General features: G+C 41.2%; 1 protein-coding gene across 1 annotated transcript in view; it reads right to left on the bottom strand.

The window, feature by feature from the left end:
• The window catches only part of tmc7 (transmembrane channel like 7), an 80,463-nt gene that overhangs the window by 22,298 nt on the left and 35,475 nt on the right, over window positions 1-22,690 (bottom strand). Inside the window, exons 5-10 of the mRNA XM_078559170.1 lie at window positions 19,905-20,050; window positions 16,539-16,686; window positions 12,305-12,478; window positions 6,745-6,902; window positions 6,060-6,177; window positions 3,572-3,669 (exon numbers count right to left, since the gene is read on the bottom strand). Of these exons, the coding sequence (XP_078415296.1) occupies window positions 3,572-3,669; window positions 6,060-6,177; window positions 6,745-6,902; window positions 12,305-12,478; window positions 16,539-16,686; window positions 19,905-20,050 (842 nt within the window). The remainder of the gene's footprint in view (window positions 1-3,571; window positions 3,670-6,059; window positions 6,178-6,744; window positions 6,903-12,304; window positions 12,479-16,538; window positions 16,687-19,904; window positions 20,051-22,690) is intronic.

Genomic DNA, 22,690 nt, shown 5'->3' on the forward strand with positions numbered 1-22,690 from the left:
TGACAGTAAAGGAATGGCAAGCAGAATGGTGTGTGGCTTAGAGGAGAACTTCCGGGTGCTGGTGTTCTCATGCATCTGCTGTCCTTGTCCTTCTAGGTGGTAGAGGTTGCAGGTTTGGAAGGTACCGTTGAAGAAGGCTTGATGAGTTGTTGCAGTGCATCTTATGGTACACACAGCTGTCATGGTACAGTGGTGGAGGGACTAAATGTTTAAGCATAACTCTCGTTCTATGTATGCCACTCAAGTGTGCATGGTTGCTCAGCAGAGTCATAACTAGATGGGCAGCAAATAGTCCTTGCCACCCTCTGGTCTCTGTGACAGTTATGAAAACTATTCTTGCCTTGTTGAGAGCTGTCATGACCTGGCAGATGATGTGTGCCAGGCGGATCAAACCTACAGGGGAAACTTGATCACACGGTCACAATGGTTTTGCAATTTGTATTTTATTTAGAGATGTGTGCTCTGAATTCAGAAGTAATAAGTCTACCACGAATTGAGATTTTTAGAATACTAAATTAAACATTTATTAAAAAAAGAAATAATTCCAAGCACATACACAGGTCTACAAATTACTGCTATAATAATTTCTAAAATCCTTAATTAATCTGGCTTCCAGTCACACCCCCATTAAGGCAACAGTAAAGAAAAAATAGATTTGAACAGATCCAAGCAAGTCAATACAGTAGAATTCAAAGTGGCTTTCCCCAGCTTCGGTTTCTGCAGACAGCAGCTTAATGCACAAATACTGGAAGCTTTTCACACTTTTGGGAGATCTTACAATGCCTTCCTAACACATAACCTCAATCTTCTTTATACATGTTTTCCCCTTTTAATGCAAATTCTATTGTTCCCATATGTCTTTGGAACTTTACTTTTCTCATAATATAAATCTATTCACGGTGCTAATATTGTCAATACCTTTGAGAAAAGTAAACACACTGGTTGGTCTAGCTTCTCCAGCTAGGTGCAACATCCTACCATCTCTTTGAAATTCAAACTACCCTGATTTATCTAAAAATGCAAATTCTTCTCACCTCACATTCTAAAACTTCAGCCATGTTTATGTATTTAGCATTTCAAACCTAGCTTCTTTTCTTGAGTCAAAGCCTCCAGACCAGCTGTCTCCAATTCAGTGAAATCCCACACACACAGGGAAACTATCCAAACCCCACTATTAACCTACTTTTACCATAAATCACAATCATATTATGAGAATTATTATACTTTCCTGAGAAGAGTGGAGATCGAGAACTTCAACCCCCCCGACAGATCTCGGAGTTGTTGCGCATGCGCAGACTGGGAGTGGGCTGCACATGCGCAATTCTGCATTTTTTAAGGTCTCTGGGCCCAGTGCACCTGTACATGAAGAAAAAGACACGAGAGCCCAGGTCAGGTGACCAGGAGTGCAGTGCCATCGCAGGCAAGGTGTCCCAGGCAGGGGATGGGGAGGGGTCCCAAAAGTAGAATCCCAGAGAGTGGACAGGGAGAGGAAAAGGCCCTAGTTGAGTTAAAAAGAGGAGCAAAGCAACAGGCTCCAAACAAGAAAAGGGCTTTGGGTAGCAGATTTTAAATGAAGAAGGTATCTGAAGGTTGGTGACTCCATGCTGCAGGCCGTTGGGACAAAGGAGCAGTAGTGTTCAGTTCAGCGTGGCTGAAGAACTGAATTTATGCTTGTGAGTTGATCAGAACAGAATCTCGGGAGTCAAGAGTGAAACCCTGTGAAGTGGGCCATTGTTGAAGCCGTCCGAGTTGGAACGACTTTTAGTGAGAATTCCAAGGTTAGGTCTTCGAAGGTGAAGACTGGAATTCCTCATGAGAAAGACAGAGTTTCAGTGAGGTTGTTGACTCACAGTGTTACTGACATCCGGGTGGATTGTTGAGAAATCTGTGGAATCTGTTTTGGGCACATTTGGCACTTATTGTGCTGTGTGGTGTGTTCGACTGTTAATTCATATGCACCTCAAACTTAGCCTGAATGTTAAGAGTATAAGATAGATATCGTAAATTGTTTTATCTTTCTGACCTTGTACAGTAAAGCTTATTTTTGCTTGTTCAAAACCCATGGAATCTTGTGGCTTTCTTCTCTCGGCAAGTGTCTTGAATTTCAAATTTTGTCTACTTTAAACAAAACATTATCAGTCCCTATCCAGATCCTACCAACTTGGGGGTCTGACCAAGGATCATTACATGGTTCAAATGTTAATGGTACAACAGGCTGGCCCAGAATAAAGGCATCATGATTGCTGCCAGGGTACCTGGCATTGACCTACATGACATACTGAGTATAGTCACACCAGCTGCACATTGAGGGAATGGAATCTTTTGCAGTTGCAATATATCTTTGAATTCACAAAGCGATGGGTGTCAGATGCACACGCCATCTGTTTCTCTCTGAAAAGGAAGAATACAATCTATTCTCCCCTCTTTGCATCTGTCACCTCCCTTATCCAGCAGTGGACAATGAATTGCAAGATGTTATAGAGTTAGAGTTATAAAGCACAGAAACAGGCCCTTCGGCCCATCATGTCCAAGCCGGCCATCAAGCAGCTAACTATTCTAATCCCATTTTCCAGCACTTGGCCTGTAGCCCTGTTGGTAATGTCTTTGTTCCATCTTGGAAGTAGCCCAATGTGAAGTTCATGGATATGATCACTTTTACAGCCACTGGTAATGATGCCCTTGCCCTGCAGAGGTTGCAGGCCTGCTTACAAAGGTGGCAGATTTCTGTGTGTATCTCCTTCAGAGAAAAGGAGATGTTGCATACACCTTTCCTCACTGAGGCTGAGGTAAAATAGGTGTCCCTGAAGATCCTGGGTGAATATGGCGTCCTGCCGAGTCCTTCTCCCCCTCCCTCTTTGAGCAACATGTCCTCCTCCGTGTTGCCTCTGTTCATTTTGCCTGTCATGCTACAGGCCAAGGAGCACAGAAACCACAACATCCATGACTGCGGGCAAGTGGTGTGAACAGTGCTTTCGAAGTGAGAACCAAGGCCTTGTCAAGGTGACACACCACTCACCGCAGACGACACCAACTTTAGGTAGCAATATATATCTCTGAGCACTTCTAATAACTCATCAATAGTTAGTAGATGCTGGAAGAGGGTCCTTACTACTGCTGAACACGTTCAAATAGTGAGAGATTAAGAGGAGGCATTGGTTGGAGTGTTGAGGTCAAAAATGACACCATTAGAGTGAAAGCAGCATTACATGCTGATTGATGCCACAATCTGCCGACTCTGCATATTTCCAGCACACACGTCCAGCAGCCAGGCTCACAAACTCCTCAAAACAGCGTTCAGTGCAGCCTGCACCAGAAGCATTTGCACACAGCATCAATGACATCTTGGCACCTGTAAAGCTGTAAAAGCAAAGGCTGTGCAACTGAATTTTGCAGCCATGGTATTTTGAGGGCACAGGGTCAAAAGTTTTGCTTGCAATCACCTAGGTCATATTCAATGTTTTTAAATGATGCAGGGTTATTAATCACAAATCTAAAAGGATTAAATCATGTACCAATTCACAATTTTTGAATAAATGAAATGGGAAAGTATAGGAAGGGAAATAACACTTACTTTCTGGGGAATTCCAGGAACAGTGCAACAAATGAAATTATAATCAAGTCAAATATCATCAACTTATACATTTCTTGTCCTATTCGGGTTTCCCAACACTGAAACATAAACAATCATTAACATTCTATTTACAGTCAGAACAAAAGTCATTGATTATACACAGAACATTTATCCATTACAATACTTTATCTCAAGAGCTCAGTGATGATTAAATGTTAAAGCAAATGGGCTTGTAGTTTTATAATGTAGCTTTGGGTCTAGTGTCCTTTTTGAATCTAGGGACAGTTACCTAATTCCACTCCATCCAAACTTCAATAATACTCAAATCTCCCTCATCTTCCACAGTAGCCTCATGTACAGTTCAACCATCCAGGGGGATTTATTGGTTTTTAATCCTTTAAGGCAAAGTCCTAGTGTAGTTATGCCCTGTGTGTTTGACATGAGATTATATATTGTTTGACCTCTCCCAGAAAGAAACCTGAAAATACTTAACATTTACCATATTATTCATTTCCCATTTCTTCTCAGTTCAATTCCATTTGGATAGGGCCTTAACTTCTTCTACTTCTGTTACAATAATTCAAGAAATTTTGGGTATTGTACTTTGCAGCTAGCTTCTAGATGCATTGTTATTATTTATTGTATATATTGTATATAAAATTAGACCGTTTCTATGTAGTCTTAGTTTTTCTTTTCCCTTTCTTAATATACTACTTTTTACTGTTGATGCATTTTGGAACAACTTATTTACAGTGATTTGCTTTTGTTACACTTATGAACTCTTACCTGCAATCCATTTGAAGGATATGCCTACTTTTCCTTATTGGATTTATTCTTGAATAATTTACCATCCTTCACTCTACTTGCATTATTAAGCTGACACACAATACCCAGTATGGTTCACCCATCTGTTATAAAGCTTGATTATCTGCATGCTCTATTTCCCCAATTAAGTTATTATCCTATGGTTGCCACATCAAGCAAATCACATATTTCTACTCTGAGCATTTGGATCACTCATAGGGTCTGAAAATATGTTGAGAACATCAAACCCATTTACTACATTGTCAAGCTTAGAGGTCCATTTTATGCTGGAATAGCTGAGCCCATGAGTGACCCAAATACTTGAAAAAGATTGCAGGAAGTGCAAGAACAAAGTACAAAGTATAGCACAAGCAAATTAAATAAAAGTTGCTCCAAAATGATAACAGAAAAAAGTAACAGATTAAGAAAGGGAAAAGAAAAATTAAGAATCTAAATGTAGAAGCAGCCATGTTATATATGCATTCTGACTTTAAGTTCTCCAATAAAATGATCTTGTTCTTACTTCTAATAATGTGATAAAATGATAAGTTCTCCTCATTGGGTTTGATAGACCATAGTTATCCCCAACTGTTGTGCTGGTCTTTCATAGAATCACATATCAATCACACTTGAACCTCCCAGGTATCCCTCACATACAAGTCAACCTGCCATTTCTACTCTCCTATCCATCCTGAATGTTTTGAATCTAGGACCAATGCAAGCAGATATATAAGCCTGGTGAAAAACCTCAACGGTTCTAAATTTTGTGATTAATTTTCATGCACTCATGAAATCCTTCAATATTATTATTGGCAGTGTTCTCATTTTTAACAGTGACATGAACAGGAGCACTTTGACAAGTCCTTTTAATCAAATATACTCAAAATAATTTGTGTTCAATGTAAATGATGCTAGTTCCTGTTAATCCTGTAAAGTTAAGTTTAACATAAAAATGTAAATGTTCTTAAAGGAACAAGTTAAATACAAATACTTTGTTCTTACATTAGTATTAAAATTATCAATTTCTATGCAAGTTTTTTTTTATTCATTCATGGGATGTGGGCGTGGCTGGCTAGGCCAGCATTTATTGCCCATCCCTAATTGCCCTTGATCAGATGGCATTTAAGAGTCAACCATGTTGCTGTGGGCATGTAGGCCAGACCAGGTAAGGGCAGCAGATTTCCTTCTCTAAAGGACATTAGTGAACCAGATGAGTTTTTACAACAATTGGCAATGGTTTCATAGTCATCATTAGGCTTTTAATTCCAGATTTTTTTTTAATTCAAATTCCACCACCAGCTTTACCCTGGGTCTCTGGATTACTAGCCCAGCGACAATACCACTACACTATCACCTCCCCTAATTAACTGCAAAGATCTCTAAAACAATTGAAAGTCTGTTGAGCATTATAAAGTTGTCATTCTGCAAATGCACAATTCACTTTATTAAACTATTTTCTAAATATGTTCATTGATTTCACTTCAAGTGGCAGGGTTTATTTTATATTAGAATGCAATTTTTTTTGTATCACGACTAAACATTGCTTATTGATGACTACACATTTATCCTACTGCATCCTATTTTTGCTACATGCAAATAGAAATTCTCAAAACCACAGGCTTTTAAACCCATATTCAATCTGATTATAGTTTTTTTTAAATGTAGAATTTATCTATGTACTCACTGGATATAATTTGTTGTTGTAGCCACAAGGTTTGCAGTCAGGATTTTTACAAGTGGTGATTTGTGACAACAAACTCGCCAGGAGAACAATAACATTAGCCAATCGCACAAATACAGACCTGTGGAAAAGTTCAGTTCGTAAGTTTTAGTTTGATTTTCTTTCATGAAGAAAACAATGAGGATATGAGACAGCAGGGAATGAGACTGGGTTTTGAAATATCCATGAGTCACTTAAACAAAAACCTGTGGTAAAGGGTGGATTAAGGGCTGGAAGAGTTGAAGTCTGAAATCTTGGTGAGTGTTGCAAGGGAGGGGAATGGTGAAGTTCATTCACATTGCACTCAATTAGCGCCATGGCGTTATGCTTACAGGGCCACCATCAAATAACAACTGTAATTTTATTGCAAACAATTTTTCATGAAATCATCTACAAATCTTTTCAAAATTCAATATCATTCACACACTGCTTTGGCAATAACTTGAATCCATCTATACACTTTTAAACAGTATTCCAACAAGAAAATTCAAATGATTAAGCCAACTGGTGCAAAATGCAATTGTTACAGTCACATGTACCTTTTGGATGGCCTGCTGTCTCAAATTTATGGGTGCATAACATACTGCCAATCTCAACTATAAAAATATACTCTACCTTGTATACATCAAAGAAATACATCCATCCATACCTAATAAGTATAAATCTTATCTCAAAGGCTGGTGAATAGTCTTCAAATTGGATTATACGTTCAAACAGGTGCGGAGTGATAAAGTTGGCTGCTGTGATGACAATCGATGGCAAGTACTCAACTATTAGGCTGAATGTGAAGCCTTTAACATTATCCAACTGATAAAAATAGAAACATAATCAAATTAAGCTGATGTCACTGTAAAAATCTAGAATTTAAAACTTAACAAAACTAAGCAGACATTAGAACATATAGGGGTGGGCAGTGGTTAAACTTGTCCGCCTGTACATTTTAAAAACACAGCATGGAAGAAAAATTCACATTTATGTAGCACCATTCATAACCTCAGGATGTCTCAAAATACTTTACAGCCAACAAGCACCTTCTAGTTGTGTAGTCAATGTTATAATGCAGGATATGTGGCTGCAAATTTATACACAGCAAGCATCCACAAACAGCAATGCGATAATGACATTGACATCAATATCATTCTGTTTTAATTTCAAATTAAACAAATCGCTGGAAATACTCAGCAGGGCTGGCAGAATCTGTGGAGAGAAAAAGTTGAAAGGTCATCGATCCGAAACATTACCTCTGCTTCTTTCTCCACAGATGCTGCCAGATCTCCTGAATATGTCCAGCACTTTTTGTTTTCATTCCATTTTCAGCACCTGCAGCATTATGCTTTTGTATTGTTTTAAGTGATATTGATTGAAAGATAAATAATGACCAGGACACTGGGGATAACTAGCCTGCTCTTCTTCAAAAAGGGCCATAGGATCTTTCATGTCCACCTGAGAGAGCAGATAGGGCATTGGTTTATATCTCACCCAAAAGTGGGCACCTCTGACAGAATCCAGAGTCACATCATAAAATGCTTGGTTCAAACAACTTACCATCTGTTAAGTTGCTAGTTATTTGTGGCTGGATCAAATACCTGATTGACTAAATGTGAACTGGTCAAGGATTAATTCCAGTCAGAATTACAGAATCACAGTGCAGAAGAGGCCCTTCGGCCCATCGAGTCTGCACCAACACGTGAGAAACACCTGACCTACCTACCTAATACTATTTACCAGCACTTGGCCCATAGCCTTGAATGTTATGACGTGCCAAGTGCTCATCCAGGTACTTTTTAAAGGCAACCCGCCTCCACCACCCTCCCAGGCAGTGCATTCCAGACCGTCACCACCCTCTAGGTAAAAAGTTTTTCCTCATATCCCCCCAAACCTCCTGCCCCTCACCTTGAACTTATGACTTACCACCCTGCCACCCAAAGAGACAGCGGGAAACACATCCCTGCAACCATTTAACACCATTTAACACCTTGCTCAGGCAGAAGTCCCACCTCAGAGAGTTGCTGGCAATCTGCTTGGCCAGAAGCTCTGGAGTCCCAGCAGCGCCAGCAGTGGCCAAGATTGGGACTACAAACAGTCCCCGGATTCTAAGTGGCCAGAACCAGGTAAGTACTGAGGTGAGGGGAGAGGTGTGGAGAAGGGGGTCTCATACCAGGGAGGTGAGGTGAAGCCTGGAAAGTGGGGTGGGGGGGGGGGGAGAAGAGGGTGATGGGTGTTTGGAAGAGCAGGTGGGGGCCTTGATGGAAAGGTGTCAGCAGGGGAGGCAGACCTTAGGGAGGGTGTCTGACATTAAAAGAGGGCCCTTGAGGGAGGTTCCCCCCCCCACCCCACCTTGAGGCCCAAGCAGGGTAATCTGCTGGGCTTCACCCCTGCCCTTGAACTCCTTTCATCAGCCTCAAAATTGGATCATTTATGGGCCTCAATTTGGGCAGGACAGACAGGCCGCCCGTCCTGGGCCTTGCCTGCCCCACGTAAAATTGTGGACATCTGAGGCGCAGGCAGGAGGGTGGTGGGAAGACAACCCAGGGAATTTTATGGGCACCCCCTGCCTGAAAACCTGCTAGTGGGCGACTGTAAAATTCTACCCAATATATCTTCTGACTTAACGTACAGCACAGGAAAGCCACTAATCTTTGTCTTTTTATTCAAAGGTTATTGCGGAAAATAAAAGCTCATGGTCTAGGGGGTAACATATTGGCACAGATAGAAGATTGGCTGGCTAACAGGAAGCAGAGAGTAGGCATAAATGGGTCTTTTTCAGTTTGGCAAGATGTAATGAGTGGTGTGCCACAGGGATCAGTGCTGGGACCTCAGTTGTTAAAAGGATATAAGGAGGCTACAAACAGATTAAGGTTAAGTGAGTGGGCAAGGATCTGGGCAAAGATCTGGCAGATGGAGTATAATGTGGGAAAATGTGAAATTGTCCATTTTGGCACAAAGAATAAAAGAGAAGCATATTACCTAAATGGCAAGAGATTGCACAGCTCTGAGATGCAAAGGGATCTTGGTGTCCTAGTGCATGAATCACAAAAGGCTAGTGTGCAGGTACAGCTAATAGAATGTTATCATTGATTATGAGGAGAATTGAATACAAAAGTAGGGAGATTATGCATCAGTTGTACAGGGCACTAATGAGACCACCTTTGGAGTACTGTGTACAGTATTGGTCACCTCATTTCATGAAAAATGTAAATGTGTAGGAAGCAGTTCAGAGAAGGTTTACCAGAGTAATACCTGGAATGGGTGGGTTGTCTTATGAGGAAAGGTTGGACAGAGTAGGCTTGTATTCACTGAAGTTTAGCAGAGTAAGAGGCAATTTGATTGAAACATATAAGATCCTGAGGGGTTTTGACAGGGTGCACGTGGAGGGGATGTTTCCTCTCGGGGGAGAATCTAGAACTAGGGGGTCACTGTTTAAAAATAAGGGGTCGCCCATTTAAAACAGAGATGAGGTGAAATATTTTCACTCAGAGGGTTGAGAGTCTTTGGAACTCTCTTCCTGAAAAGGCAGTGGAAGCAGAGTCTTTGAATATTTTTAAGGGGTGATAGGTTATCGGGGGTGGGTGGGATGCAGATTTCAGGTTACTATCAGATCAGCCATGATCTTATTAAATGGCTGATTGGCCTACTCCTGCTCGTTGTTCATATGTTCATATTATATTAGCAAATCTACACAAGTTTATAACAAGGTCTTGTTCATACTTTCATTAGGTACCTTGTAAGAAAAATATCCTGATTCACATTAATCCAGTTGTACTAACGGGCACTGAGTTATTACTTATATCTTTCATGTTTTCAATGCCCAAAATATTAAATTTCTACACACAAAGTGCGGCAGAACTTTGGAACTCTCTTCCTTTATCAGCAGCTGATGCTAGATTAGTTGTTAATGTTAAATGGAAATTCATAGATTTTTGTCAAAGAGATTAAGAGATATAGAGCAAAAGTATGTATATGAAGTTGGGTCCCAGGTCAGCTATGACCTCACTGAATGGCATAACAAGCTCCAGAGGCTAAAATGTCCTCCTCCTGAATCTATGTACATTTAGATAAGATCAGCCTTTCATTATTCACCACTATTGTTAATCTACAAAGTGCCTTATAAAATAGACATGTCAGGCAGCAATCATTATTTGTACCAAAACTGAAAGTGGTAAAGCAGTAAAAAAAAAGAACTCTAATTTCCATTCCAAAACAATAATTTATTCTTTCATGGGATATAGGTATTGTTGCCCATCCTAATTGTCCTTGAAGTGAGTAGCTTGCTAGGCCATTTCAGAGGACAGTTAATAGTGGTTAATTACTGTGGATCTGGAGTCACAGGTAGGCCAGACCAGGTAAAAAGGGCATATATTTCCTTCCCAAAAGGACATTAATGAACCAGATACGTTTTTACGAATATCAACGATAGTTTCATAGTCACCATCACATTCTAGATTTATTAATCAGGGAGGTGATGGCGTAGTGATATTGTCACTGGACTGGTAATCCAGAGACCCAGGGTAATGCTCTGGGGCCCTGGGTTTAAATCCCATTTGAACGCAATAAAAATCTGGAATTAAAAGTCTGATGATGACTATGAACCACTGTTGATTGTTGTAAAAACCCATCTGGTTCACTAATGGCCTTTAGGGAAGGAAATCTGTCATCCTTACCTGGTCTGGCCTACATGTGACTCTAGACCCACAGCAGTATGGTTGACTCTTAAAATGCCCTCTAAACGAGGGCAATTAGAGATAGGCAATAAATGCTGGCCCAACCAGTGACACCTGCATCCCACGAACGAATAATTTAAAAAAAAAAGAATTTATACTCCACTAACTGCCATGTGGGATTTGAACCCGTGTCTGTGGATGACTAGCCCAGTGACATTACATGCAGAGATATAAAGTAAAGGGTACAACTCTAAAGGGGATGCAGGAGCAGAGGGACTTGGGTGTATATGTGCATAAGTTATTAAAGGTGGCATGACAGGTTGAGACAGCAGTTAATAAAGCATACAGTATCCTAGACTTTATTAATAGAGACAGAGTGCAAGAGCAAGGAAGTTATGTTGGTCTTGTACAAGACACTAGTTCGGCTTCAGGTGGAGCATTGGCTACAGTTCTGTTCACTGCACTTTAGGAAAGATGGGAAGCAATTGGAGAGAGTGCAGAAAAGATTCATGAGAATGGTTCCAATTATGAAGATAGATTGGAGACGTTAGGACTGTTTTCCTTGGAAAAGAGAGGACTAAGAGATTTGAAAGAGGTATTTAAAATCATGGTGGGGCTGGACAGAGTAGATAGGGAGAAACTGTTCCCACTTGTGAAAGAATTGAGAATGAAAGGGTGCAGATTTAAAGTAACTGGCAAGAGAAGCAAAAGCAATATGAGGAAAATCTTTTTCATGCAGCACGCAGTTAAATTCTGGAATGCACTGCCTGAAATTGTGGTGGAGGCAGCTTCAATCGAAGCATTCTAAAGGGAATTAGACTGCTTTCTGAAAAGGAAGAATGTGCAGGGTTATGGGAGAAGGCGACAGAATGGCACTAAGAGCGCTTCTCATTCAGAGAGCTGGTGCAGACATGATGGGCCAAACGGCCACCTTCTGCACTGTAACAAATCTGTGATTCTAATTCTGCGATTACCACTATGCCACCATCTGCCCCAAAAGAGAATGATGAACACATTAAGAAGCACAGTTTAGTCTTATAATGAGGCAGAGTGGTGGCAGAGAAGGAAAGAAAACAGAGCATATCCTCCACTCCAACAGTCAATACCTGTGGGACATCCTGCCCCATGTGCCCAAAGGTCTGTGGGTCAAGAATTGGCCAGTTCAGTCACATGAAGGTCCATGACAGAAACTGACAAACCTGAGTAGATGTCAACCTCAAATCGAGGGGCAACCAATGAGGATATATTTACAAAGGAGAATTGGACTTGATTGGGTCTAAAGGGGCTACAGTTTCCTACACTTCCAAAACACAGGAACAAAATAATTACCAACCTAATCCTAGATGCAAATATTTGAGATAAAGGAGTCCTCAAAATGTTCCACGATGTTACATAGTATCTGTACATTCATCATTGCATTACAGGAATAAAAATAGCTAAAAAGGCATGTCATTACACAATGGCATTTTTAAATCTAACTCTTCATGGTAATAACACAACTAGCATAACATCACTGGAATTATTTTAAATAACAAAATGAATACTCACATTTTCACGATATGCTTGAGAGTAAACAGTAGTTCTGTAAATGCAGTAAAAACAAATGGCCAATATCATTACAACTACCAAATTCAAGCAAGCTCTTAAGAGGTAGATTCGGCATTTCTCCCTCTTGGTCCTGCCTGCAATTTTCTGCTTGATTCTTTCTTCATCCAAGTCAGTCTAGTACCATAAAAAAAAACTGCTTTAGTTCTTCATTTCTTGATAAAAACATCATTTCTAATAGAAATAATTGACTTTGCACTTGTCAAAGGTATGTTTTCCTGAAAGTGAGCATTTAAAAGAGAAATTACACCTATTAAAATGTAAAGATTGCATTTCAGCAATAAATTAACCTAATGTAACCTAATGTAATTTTAACAATGCCACAGACAACTCAACACCAACCAAATTTGAAAAACTAACTGCCAATTGAGACCATTGACAGAATCATTTATACAATTAAAGGACCTGCCCGTCCAACCTTAAGGTTGGCGGGTCGGCCAGGAGCCCCAGTGGCAAATAGAGAAAACATGAAACCTCATCTACCGGCAGGGTGAGGCTTCATGTAGGGTTTCAAAAATTTTAATAAAGTTATTATGTAAATTATGAACATGTCCCATCTCATGTGACATTGTCACATGAGATGGGACATGTTAGGTAATTTTTTTTTTCTATTTTTAATATTTTTCAACGTGGAAGCGATCTCCCTGAGGCAGCACTTAGCCTCAGGGAAATGTGCGCTCTGTCGTGCGCATGCGTGAAAGAGCGCACTCTCGCTTTTGGGGAATCTCCCCTGCCCGCACAGGGAGCGCATAGCGCTTCCCGGCGGACGTCACGCTGGGTGGGCCTTAATTGGCCCGCCCACGTAAAAAGGCGGCAGGGCCCGCTTCTCTGGCGGGAATCAGCTCCCCGCCCGCCGGAGATTGGGTCGGACCCGCCCGCCCGGCAGACAGAAAATTCTGCCCAGAAACTTGTCTTTGAGAGAGAGCACATGAAAGCTCAGAGGGGCATCAATATACAGAAAGAGCACCAGAACTCGCTTTGACCAAAACTCCAAGATTAAAAAAGCCTAAATGAATTTAATATTGGCAGAGATACAGACAAGAAGTGATAGGCTGTTTTCCAATTTAGAAAGGAATGACAAGAAAGATACAGGTAGTGAGAGATTCAGGCAGTCAATGTCCACAAGCAGTGTTTGAAAGCATTCAATTGACCTTGCATGGTTAGCTAATGTAGGCATCGGCACATGTTGCCATGCAAACCCCAAATAATGCTGGAAACTTGACTGACCTCCACACCAATCAAGGTTACAACATCTATTTATTCGGCACCTTTAGTGTAATAAAACTCCCCAAGGCATTTTATAGGAGCATTATAAAACATGACATCAAGCTACATTAGAAGATATGAAACTAAGACCCCATTTTCTGGCTTAATACAGGGAAATATTTTGGCAATTTGGGAACTAAGTTTGAAATTTCAAAGGTATAAGAGTTGACACAATTATCTTCAAGCTTCCCCCACAAGCTCCCCATTAGTTCCATTTCCATTCTGGTTTTTTTAATTCACATTCTGGGGGGATAATTTTCACTTTTGCCAGCGACAAAAAACTGATAGTAGGAGATAAGTCACACATTATATCCTTTCCATTGATTACAAAGGAAAATCAGGCAAGGTGTACAACAGGTGGTAGCCGATCTACTTCACTATTTCCCCACCAATGCCAAAACTGAAAATTTACTTACCTCCACCAAACCTCCTGGAAATTTTTACTTCCTCATTCCCTTCTTCCCAAGCTTTTCACCTGTCCCTGCTTTTCAGTGATTTGTGTCCTGTACCATGTCTCCCTTCAGTTGTCTTTTCCATACAAGCCTTTCTTCATTACTTAATTCCAGAATGCCTCAAATTATATGGATCTCTTCTCTGAACCCTTCCTAGTATATTTTGATTCTTTGAGGTAGGTGACCAAAAATGCATTCCATATTCTCGAATTAGCCTTATCACCAATCTGTACAATGCTAGTGCAACTTATCTACTGTGTATTTCAATATCCATTTGCACTCTATATCCAATTTACTTTATTAAATAATAAATTAATAGGTCATATGACTGGATCCTTATAAACATCATTCCCCAACTCCTTCACTTTCACATTATAACACATGGGTTTTTTGTTTTAATTTAATTTTGCTATTTTAATTACTCATTAGCTTTATTGTTTAACCTTGGTTTAATTTAGCTAATTCTTCCTTAGAATTTTAATAGTGGTATTCCTTTGGAGAAGTGCTTATTCTATCCCATCAGATTACAGTTTGATTTTTAAAAAGCCGTAATTGTAAGGCATTCCCGTTGGTCATTGTAATGCATTTCCATAAAAATCAGGAAACCTGCCACCAAACACAAGAGAGCTCCTAATCCAATTACCAGTTGCAATTGAGTTTTAAAAACCTTTTTGTTATGACAACTCATTCTACCTTCCAATCTAGGCTGTTGTAGTGGGCAAGGAAGGGCATCACTGCTGAGTCTAAAGCTCAGCAAAGGAACTCTCCCTTGTCTATTGACACTTCATTACTTGTGGTACACCATGAGAGCTCATATGGAGTCTCAAAAGTATTACTATGATTGGCCATGCTTAGGTCTCTATAGAGAACTGCATAAGTACTAGTGCAACATGATGATCAAAGACTCTCAGAGGAAACCAGAACTGCAGTCAAGCATGACAGCAGACCCCCAACATCCTGTGCCACAGCAGGGCTTGCAACTACATTTGAAGCATCAACTTGAATTTGTTTTACTGTGTTGCTTCTGAAGGAAGTGTCCAGTAATTGGAGAAAAGGTTTCTCAACACATTAGGGGCTTGTGAAACCAGTGGTGAGCAAATTGAATCCAATGATTCTGAATGCCAAATTTCTTTACTTGACAGAATACATTGTTCCAATTAACTTGAGAGCTTGAACTCATTCTCTGAACCAGTAATCATCTCTCTTGTCCCAAGTTTGACTGGTGGATTACAGATGCATATATCACAGGAGGCTATGGAAGTGTTGACTGGCACAACAAACCATACAAGTCAGCCTTCTTTTGCCTAGGATTCAATCCAAATGCCCTGCCTTTAGTGATTCTCTAAATTGATACTTGAAGGTCTTGTGGGTAATGTCCCTGCCCCTGAACTGGAAGCTCTGGGTTCAAGTCCCAATCCAGCAGTTAAAGGACATTGACAGCCAAACAGACTGAGTATTAATTTGTAAGTCTTTCCAACATACGCCAGATGGTAAGAGCAGAGCAATTCCTGTTTAGCCATGTGATGGGAAGAAATTGGAGTCTATACTATCACTATCCATAGCTCCAGGCTACAACATGAATGTAAAAGTGCATGTTGCCACAGCAACTTGTACTCCTTGGAGGCCAGTTGGCTCAGTTGGCTGGAAAGCCAGTCTGGATCAGATTGGCACCATCAGCATGGGGTTCAATCGCTGTTCCAGCTGGGTTGAATTCAGGACTTTCCTCCTTGCCCTACCTGTGGTGGAGGTTGTGGTGCTGTGGGTCGGACCTACCTTTGGGCAGAGAACTCAAGGACAAGGAGAAGAAGAAATTGCTAATGGTAGGACTAATCTCCTAAAGGAAGATAGCTGCCTGCTTTGAACAAGGTTTACAATAAAAGCACAATATGTAAAGCAAGGCTTCGTATGACCAAAAAAGCATGAAGTTCTAAATAACGATCTCCAACATTATTGGTTCAAAACAGGAGACAAACTAGCCCTCAGATGTTATGACATATAGAGATTTCTTCAGCAGAAAAATCCTTCACCATTTTTGCCTTCCTTCAAATTTCTCCGATTTTCCTATACTGCCCTTCTTTTCCATGAAGGGATGGTTTATGCCTGGATGTGGTGCCACAGTATTGATGAGCCTGTAAATCGAACTCTAAAAACAAATTTTCAATCAAGAACCTAACAAATTATTTTATCATGAGGTCCATACTGTCAGATGGCATTTCATCCTTGCTGAACATTGACAGATGCATGTTCACCAAGGAATGCCCAATCTCCAATCTTCCCCCGGTATGCCGAATGTAGCACTCCACTACCACCCCAGCTAAAACTGGCTAAACAGAGGTTTAAACTCGGATTTTCACATTATATAGAGTCCAATATTACATAGTCTAGTGCTTTTTTTACACTGAGACATCAGTAAAGCTTACATTTCTGCTATTCTATGAGGAACTATAAAAATTACTTACCTTCAGCTCATACTGTAGGCAGCTGTGTTTCAGCTCTGCAGCATGCAGATCGGTGATGCAGAAATCCCAACCTGCAAAAATCTTATTACAAAAACTCTGAAATCGGTCTTCAGATCTGATAAAGCTTTGTTTGAAACCTTCCACAGCCCTAAGGGATTGATGCACAATAAAAATAATAGAAGTGGTAACAAAAGTATATTTAAAATCGATGTTCAAAACTCATTTTTTAAATGACCTTTAAAACTACCATAATACACACAATTTCAGTTTGTTTACACTTCATTTCCAATCAAATGGGACATGTACAGGATTATAAATCATTTAATTTTGAATAGTCTCAATTAACATAGAAAATGTAGTCTGTTATACATCATATATTCCTGCAGTAATTCTACTGCTATTGCGCAAGAGATGAAACTGTTTTATTCACTTCCTTTTTTTACATAGTTTCCGCAATTTAGGTTTATTGAAGGATGTTAATTATTTGTTACTAGAATAGTCTTCACCCTTGGAACGAAGGTTAACCTTTACAGGCAGGACTTATCACTTTAACATATACTAGGCAACTTATGGAAGTCGGGGCAAAAAATCTATTGTATTTTAGGTCATCTAAGTGTTAGAAAACAGATGCCTGAAAGATTCCTCCACACTTATTAAATTGGTTATTATTTTGAATATGGCCAAATTGAAGAAGGGGTTGCTCCATGGCAAAAGTAAAATAAATCACATTTAACCTAGCACAATGACCTTGTGAACAAGATCATACAAGACCAAAAAAACTGCTGAGGGTAACTAGTAATCCCAAGGATATGCAAACAGGATTTCTATAATGTATTACTTAAAAAATTAAACACATGGTACAACAGTGCACCTCTCTTTTTACACATTTATTTGAATTATATCAAACTTAGCAAAACTGGAGTCAATGGGAATCAGGGGAAAACTCTCCACTGGTTGGAATCATACCTAGCACAAAGGGAGATGGTTGTGATTGTTGAAGGTCGGTCATCTCAGCTCCAGGACATCACTGCAGGAGTTCCTCAGGGTAGTGTCCTAGGCCCAACCATCTTCAGCTGTTTCATCAATGACCTTCCCTCCATCATAAGATCAGAAGTGGGGATGTTTGCTGATGATTACACAATGTTCAGCGCCATTCACGACTCCTCAGACACTGAAGCAGTCCTTGTCCAAATGCAGCAAGGCCTGAGCAATATTCAGGCTTGGGCTGACAAGTGGCAAGTAACATTCGTGCCACACAAGTGCCAACCAATGACCATCTGCACAGGAGTGCTGTGTTTGGCTGCAGTAGAGAGCTTCGGTTGGAGATTGGTGACTGAGGGAGTTTAAGGGTTAAATTCTATCAAAAGTCTAGTCTTTCTTTTTTTTGAGGATGTAGCTAGTAGAATGGATAAGGGAGAATCAGTGGATGTGCTGTATTTAGATTTCAAGAAGGCTTTTGATAAGGTCCCACATAAGAGGCTAGTGGGCAAAATTAAAGCACATGGGAATGGGGGCAATATACTGTCATGGGTTGAGAATTGGTTGACAGACCGGAAACAGAGGGCAGGGATAAATGGGTCTTTTTCCAGGTAGCAGGCGGTGAATCGCAGGGATCAGTGCTTGGGCACCAGCTATTCACAATATATATAAATGACTTGGACGAGGGAATCAAATGCAATATTTCCAAGTTTGCTGATGACACAAAACTAGGCGGGAATGTGAGGAGGATGCAAGGAGGCTTCAGGGCAATTTAGACAAGTTGTGTGTGTGGGCAAACACATGGCAGATGCAGTATAACGTGGATAAATGTGAAGTTATACGCTTCGTGTGAAAAACAGAAAGGCAGAGCATTATTTAAATGGTTATATATTGGGAAATGTGGATGTACAAAGGGATCTGGGTGTCCTTGTACACCAGTCAATGTAAGTAAATAGGCAGGTGCAGCAAGCAATTAGGAAGGCAAATGGTATGTTGGCCTTCATTGCAAGAGGATTTGAGTTCAGTAGAGAAGTCTTACTTGCAGTTATATAAGGCCTTGGTGAGACCACACCTGGAGTATTGCGGGCAGTTTTGGTCTTCCTTCCTAAGAAAGGATACACATTCCAGGGAGGGAGTGCAGCGAAGGTTCATTAGGCTGATACCGGTGATGGCAGGACGGTCGTATGAGGAGAGATTGGTTCGACTGGGCCTGTATTCACTAGAGTTTAGGAGAATGAGAGGGGATCTGATTGAAACGTATAAAATTCTAACAGGGCTAGACGGACTAGATACAGAGAGGGTGTTACCCCTGGTTGGGGAGTCTAGAACCAGGGGCCACAGTCTCAGGATATGGGGCAGGCCATTTAGGACTGAGATGAGGAAAGATTTCTTCATTCAGAGGGTGGTCAACCTGCAGAATTCTCTACCACTGAAGGTTGTGGAGGCCGGGTCACTGAGTATATTTAAGAAAGAAATTGATAAATTTTTGGATATAAGGGGCATCAAGGGGTATGGAGAGAAAGTGGAAGCATGGCGTTGAGATAGGGGATCAGCCATGATCATATTGAATGGCGGAGCAGGTTTGAAGGGCCGAATGGCCTACTTCTGCTCCTAATTTCTATGTTTCTATCTCCATCAAAAGAGTATCTAACCATCTCCCTTTGACAGTCCATGGCATTACCATTATTCTAAGTCCCACTATCAATATTCTGGGGGTTACCATTGACCAGAAACTGAACTGGACCAGCTATATAAATACTGTGGTTACACGAGCAGGTCAGAGGCTGCGGCAAATGACTAACCTCCTGACTCCCCAAATCCTGTCCACCACAAGGTGCAAGGCAGGAGTGGGATGGAATACTCTCTACTTGCTTGGATGAGCACTGCTCCAACAACACTCAAGAAGCTGGACACCATCCAGGACAAAGCAACCTACTTGATTGGCACCCAATTCACCATCTTCAACATTCACTCCCTCCACCACCGACGCACAGTGGCAGCAGTGTGTACCATCTACAAAATGCACTGCAGCAACTCACCAAGGCTCCTTCAACAGCACCTTCCAAACCCGTGACCTCTATCACCTAGAAGTACAGGTGGATGCATGGGAACACCACCACTTGCAAGTTCCCCTCCAAGCCACACACCATCCTGACTTGGAACTCTATCGCTGTTCCTTCATTGTTGATGGGTCAGAATCCTGGAACTCCCTTCCCAACAGTTGTACCTACACCACATGGACTGCAGCGGTTCAAGGCAGCAGCTCACCACCACCTTCGCCAGAGCTATTAGAGATGGGCAATAAATGCTGGCCTAGCCAGCAATGCCCACATCCTGTGAAAGAATATAAAGAAAACTTAAAGCTGGAACAGGAACAGGAGTAATTACCTTTTCACAATCCAGAATAGGCTCAGTAGGATATAGAAAAGCATTGTCAAGAAGTATGCAAGTGGTAGATTATAGTGCAAATTGCCAGAATGCAAACCATCAATTTTATAAAATCCATAAAATAGATATGTCCGCTCCAGGAATCCCTAAAAAAAATAGTGAAAACATACAAATAAATGACAGATATTCCTACAGAGCCCTTTCAAAAAAAAATGTCCAAAAGTATATACCTAAATCATGTATGTTTCGAGTGCAGCAGTCTTACACAGTTTCACATTGGGGGGATGGTGGAACAGCGGGGGAGAAGTGGGAAGGCATTTTACATGGGTTCTTGATTAGCAAGTATTTTAAAAATTGTAATTTGTTGTATAATAACCATATAATTTCTTGCAATGTTTTAAAAAATAAAGCAAAGGTTATGCAACAGAAACATGCAGTCATACACTGTTATTCACATATTTTCAAAAGATTTGTTTAAATCATGCAATGTTACTGAAAAAACAACTGGACGTAGAACTGAATCTATGTAAAGTCAAATAATATACAAACACTTTTACTCATGAATTTTCACAATAGCTAAGGAATGGTATGTTGCCATAACAACACAAACCATTAACCAAACAACACTAAAAACATATGGATGCAAACAAATCATAATTTATGAAATAAACATATATTTCTAGGAGAATTTTGACCTAAAAATTTGTGCATTAATTTTGCTTTTTACATAACCAGTCATGAGTTACAAATCAGTTCTGAAGAAGGCATACGGACTTGAAACATTTAACTCTGTTTCTCACCCCACAGATGCTGCCAGACCTGCTCAGTTTTTTTGGGTGGAATTGTCCCCTCCAACCTGTGGCATGTTTCGTGGTGGGCAGAACCGGAAAATCTGGCAAGAGGCCAAAAATCTGAACCCCACCGGCGAGAGAAGAGTTTGAAATTTTCCCCTCACCACTTTCATGGTGGACTGATGGCGGGTGGGGTTTCTGCTGATCCATGGCAGCAACCCCATTTGCATGCATAACTATCTCGTGAATGCTCGGTAAAAACACTGCTCGCTGGAATCACATAGCCCCTCCCAATCAAGCCCCACGACGGCAAGAAATTTGACTGGTTTGAAACACACTTGAATATAAGTGGCATGCAGCAGCTGGTGGCCCTCACCTCTCTCGTGGCTTCGAGACGAGGGCAATAATGAAAGTCTACCTGCAGCAACACCACTCTAGGTTCTCAGCAAAAGCCAGTGAAATGCCACTCTGGTGGAGGCACTGGCGGAGGGGTGTAGGTTTGCGCTCTTCACTACCTTCCTTCATTGCCCGGGAAGGTGTTATCTGGGGGCTCAGCCAGGGCAGCATCCCAGAGAGAGACCAGCATTGTGACTGAGGGGTAAAAACAAAAAACTGCAGATGCTGGAAATCCAAAACAAAAACAGAAATACCTGGAAAAACTCAGCAGGTCTGGCAGCATCGGCGGAGAAGAACAAAGTTGACATTTCGAGTCCTCATGACCCTTCAACAAAACTAAGTAAAAATCGGAGAGGGGTGAAATATAAGCTGGTTTAAGGTGGGGGTGGTGGGGGGAGAGAAGTGGTGGGGGGGGGTGGTTGTAGGGGCAAGCAAGCAGTGATAGGAGCAGATAATCAAAAGATGTCATAGACAAAAGAACAAAGAGGTGCTGAAGGTGGTGATATTATCTAAAAGAATGTGCTAATTAAGAATGGATGGCAGCACACGCAAGGTACAGATAGCTCTAGTGGGGGTGGGGTGAAATAAGACTAAAAGGGCATAAAAGGTATAGATTTAAAAATAATGGAAATAGGTGGGAAAAGAAAAATCTATATAAATTATTGTAAGAAACAAAAGGGAGGGGGAAGAAATGGAAAGGGGGTGGGGATGGAGGAAGGAGTTCAAGATCTAAAGTTGTTGAACTCAATATTCAGTCCGGAAGGCTGTAAAATGCCTAGTCGGAAGATGAGGTCCTGTTCCTCCAGTTTGCGTTGAGCATCACTGGAACAATGCAGCAAGCCAAGGACAGACATGTGGGCAAGAGAGCAGGGCGGAGTGTTAAAATGGCAAGCGACAGGGAGGTCTGGGTCATTCTTGCGGACAGACCGAAGGTGTTCTGCAAAGCAGTCGCCCAGTCTGCGTTTGGTCTCTCCAATGTAGAGGAGACTGCATTAGGAGCAACGAATGCAGTAGACTAAGTTGGGGGAAATGCAAGTGAAATGTTGCTTCACTTGAAAGGAGTGTTTGGGCCCTTGGACGGTGAGGAGAGAGGAAGTGAAGGGGCAGGTGTTGCATATTTTGTGCAAAATATGCAACACCTACCCCTTCACTTCCTCTCTCCTCACCGTCCAAGGGCCCAAACACTCCTTTCAAGTGAAGCAACATTTCACTTGCATTTCCCCCAACTTAGTCTACTGCATTCGTTGCTCCTAATGCAGTCTCCTCTACATTGGAGAGACCAAACGCAGACTGGGCGACCGCTTTGCAGAACACCTTCGGTCTGTCCGCAAGAATGACCCAGACCTCCCTGTCGCTTGCCATTTTAACACTCCGCCCTGCTCTCTTGCCCACATGTCTGTCCTTGGCTTGCTGCATTGTTCCAGTGATGCTCAACGCAAACTGGAGGAACAGGACCTCATCTTCCGACTAGGCATTTTACAGCCTTCCGGACTGAATATTGAGTTCAACAACTTTAGATCTTGAACTCCCCCCTCCATCCCCACCCCCTTTCCGTTTCTTCCCCCTCCCTTTTGTTTCTTACAATAATTTATATAGATT

The sequence above is a fragment of the Cetorhinus maximus genome, chromosome 15 (genome assembly GCF_964194155.1).
Source record: "Cetorhinus maximus chromosome 15, sCetMax3.hap1.1, whole genome shotgun sequence".
In the NCBI taxonomy this organism is placed as follows: domain Eukaryota; kingdom Metazoa; phylum Chordata; class Chondrichthyes; order Lamniformes; family Cetorhinidae; genus Cetorhinus; species Cetorhinus maximus.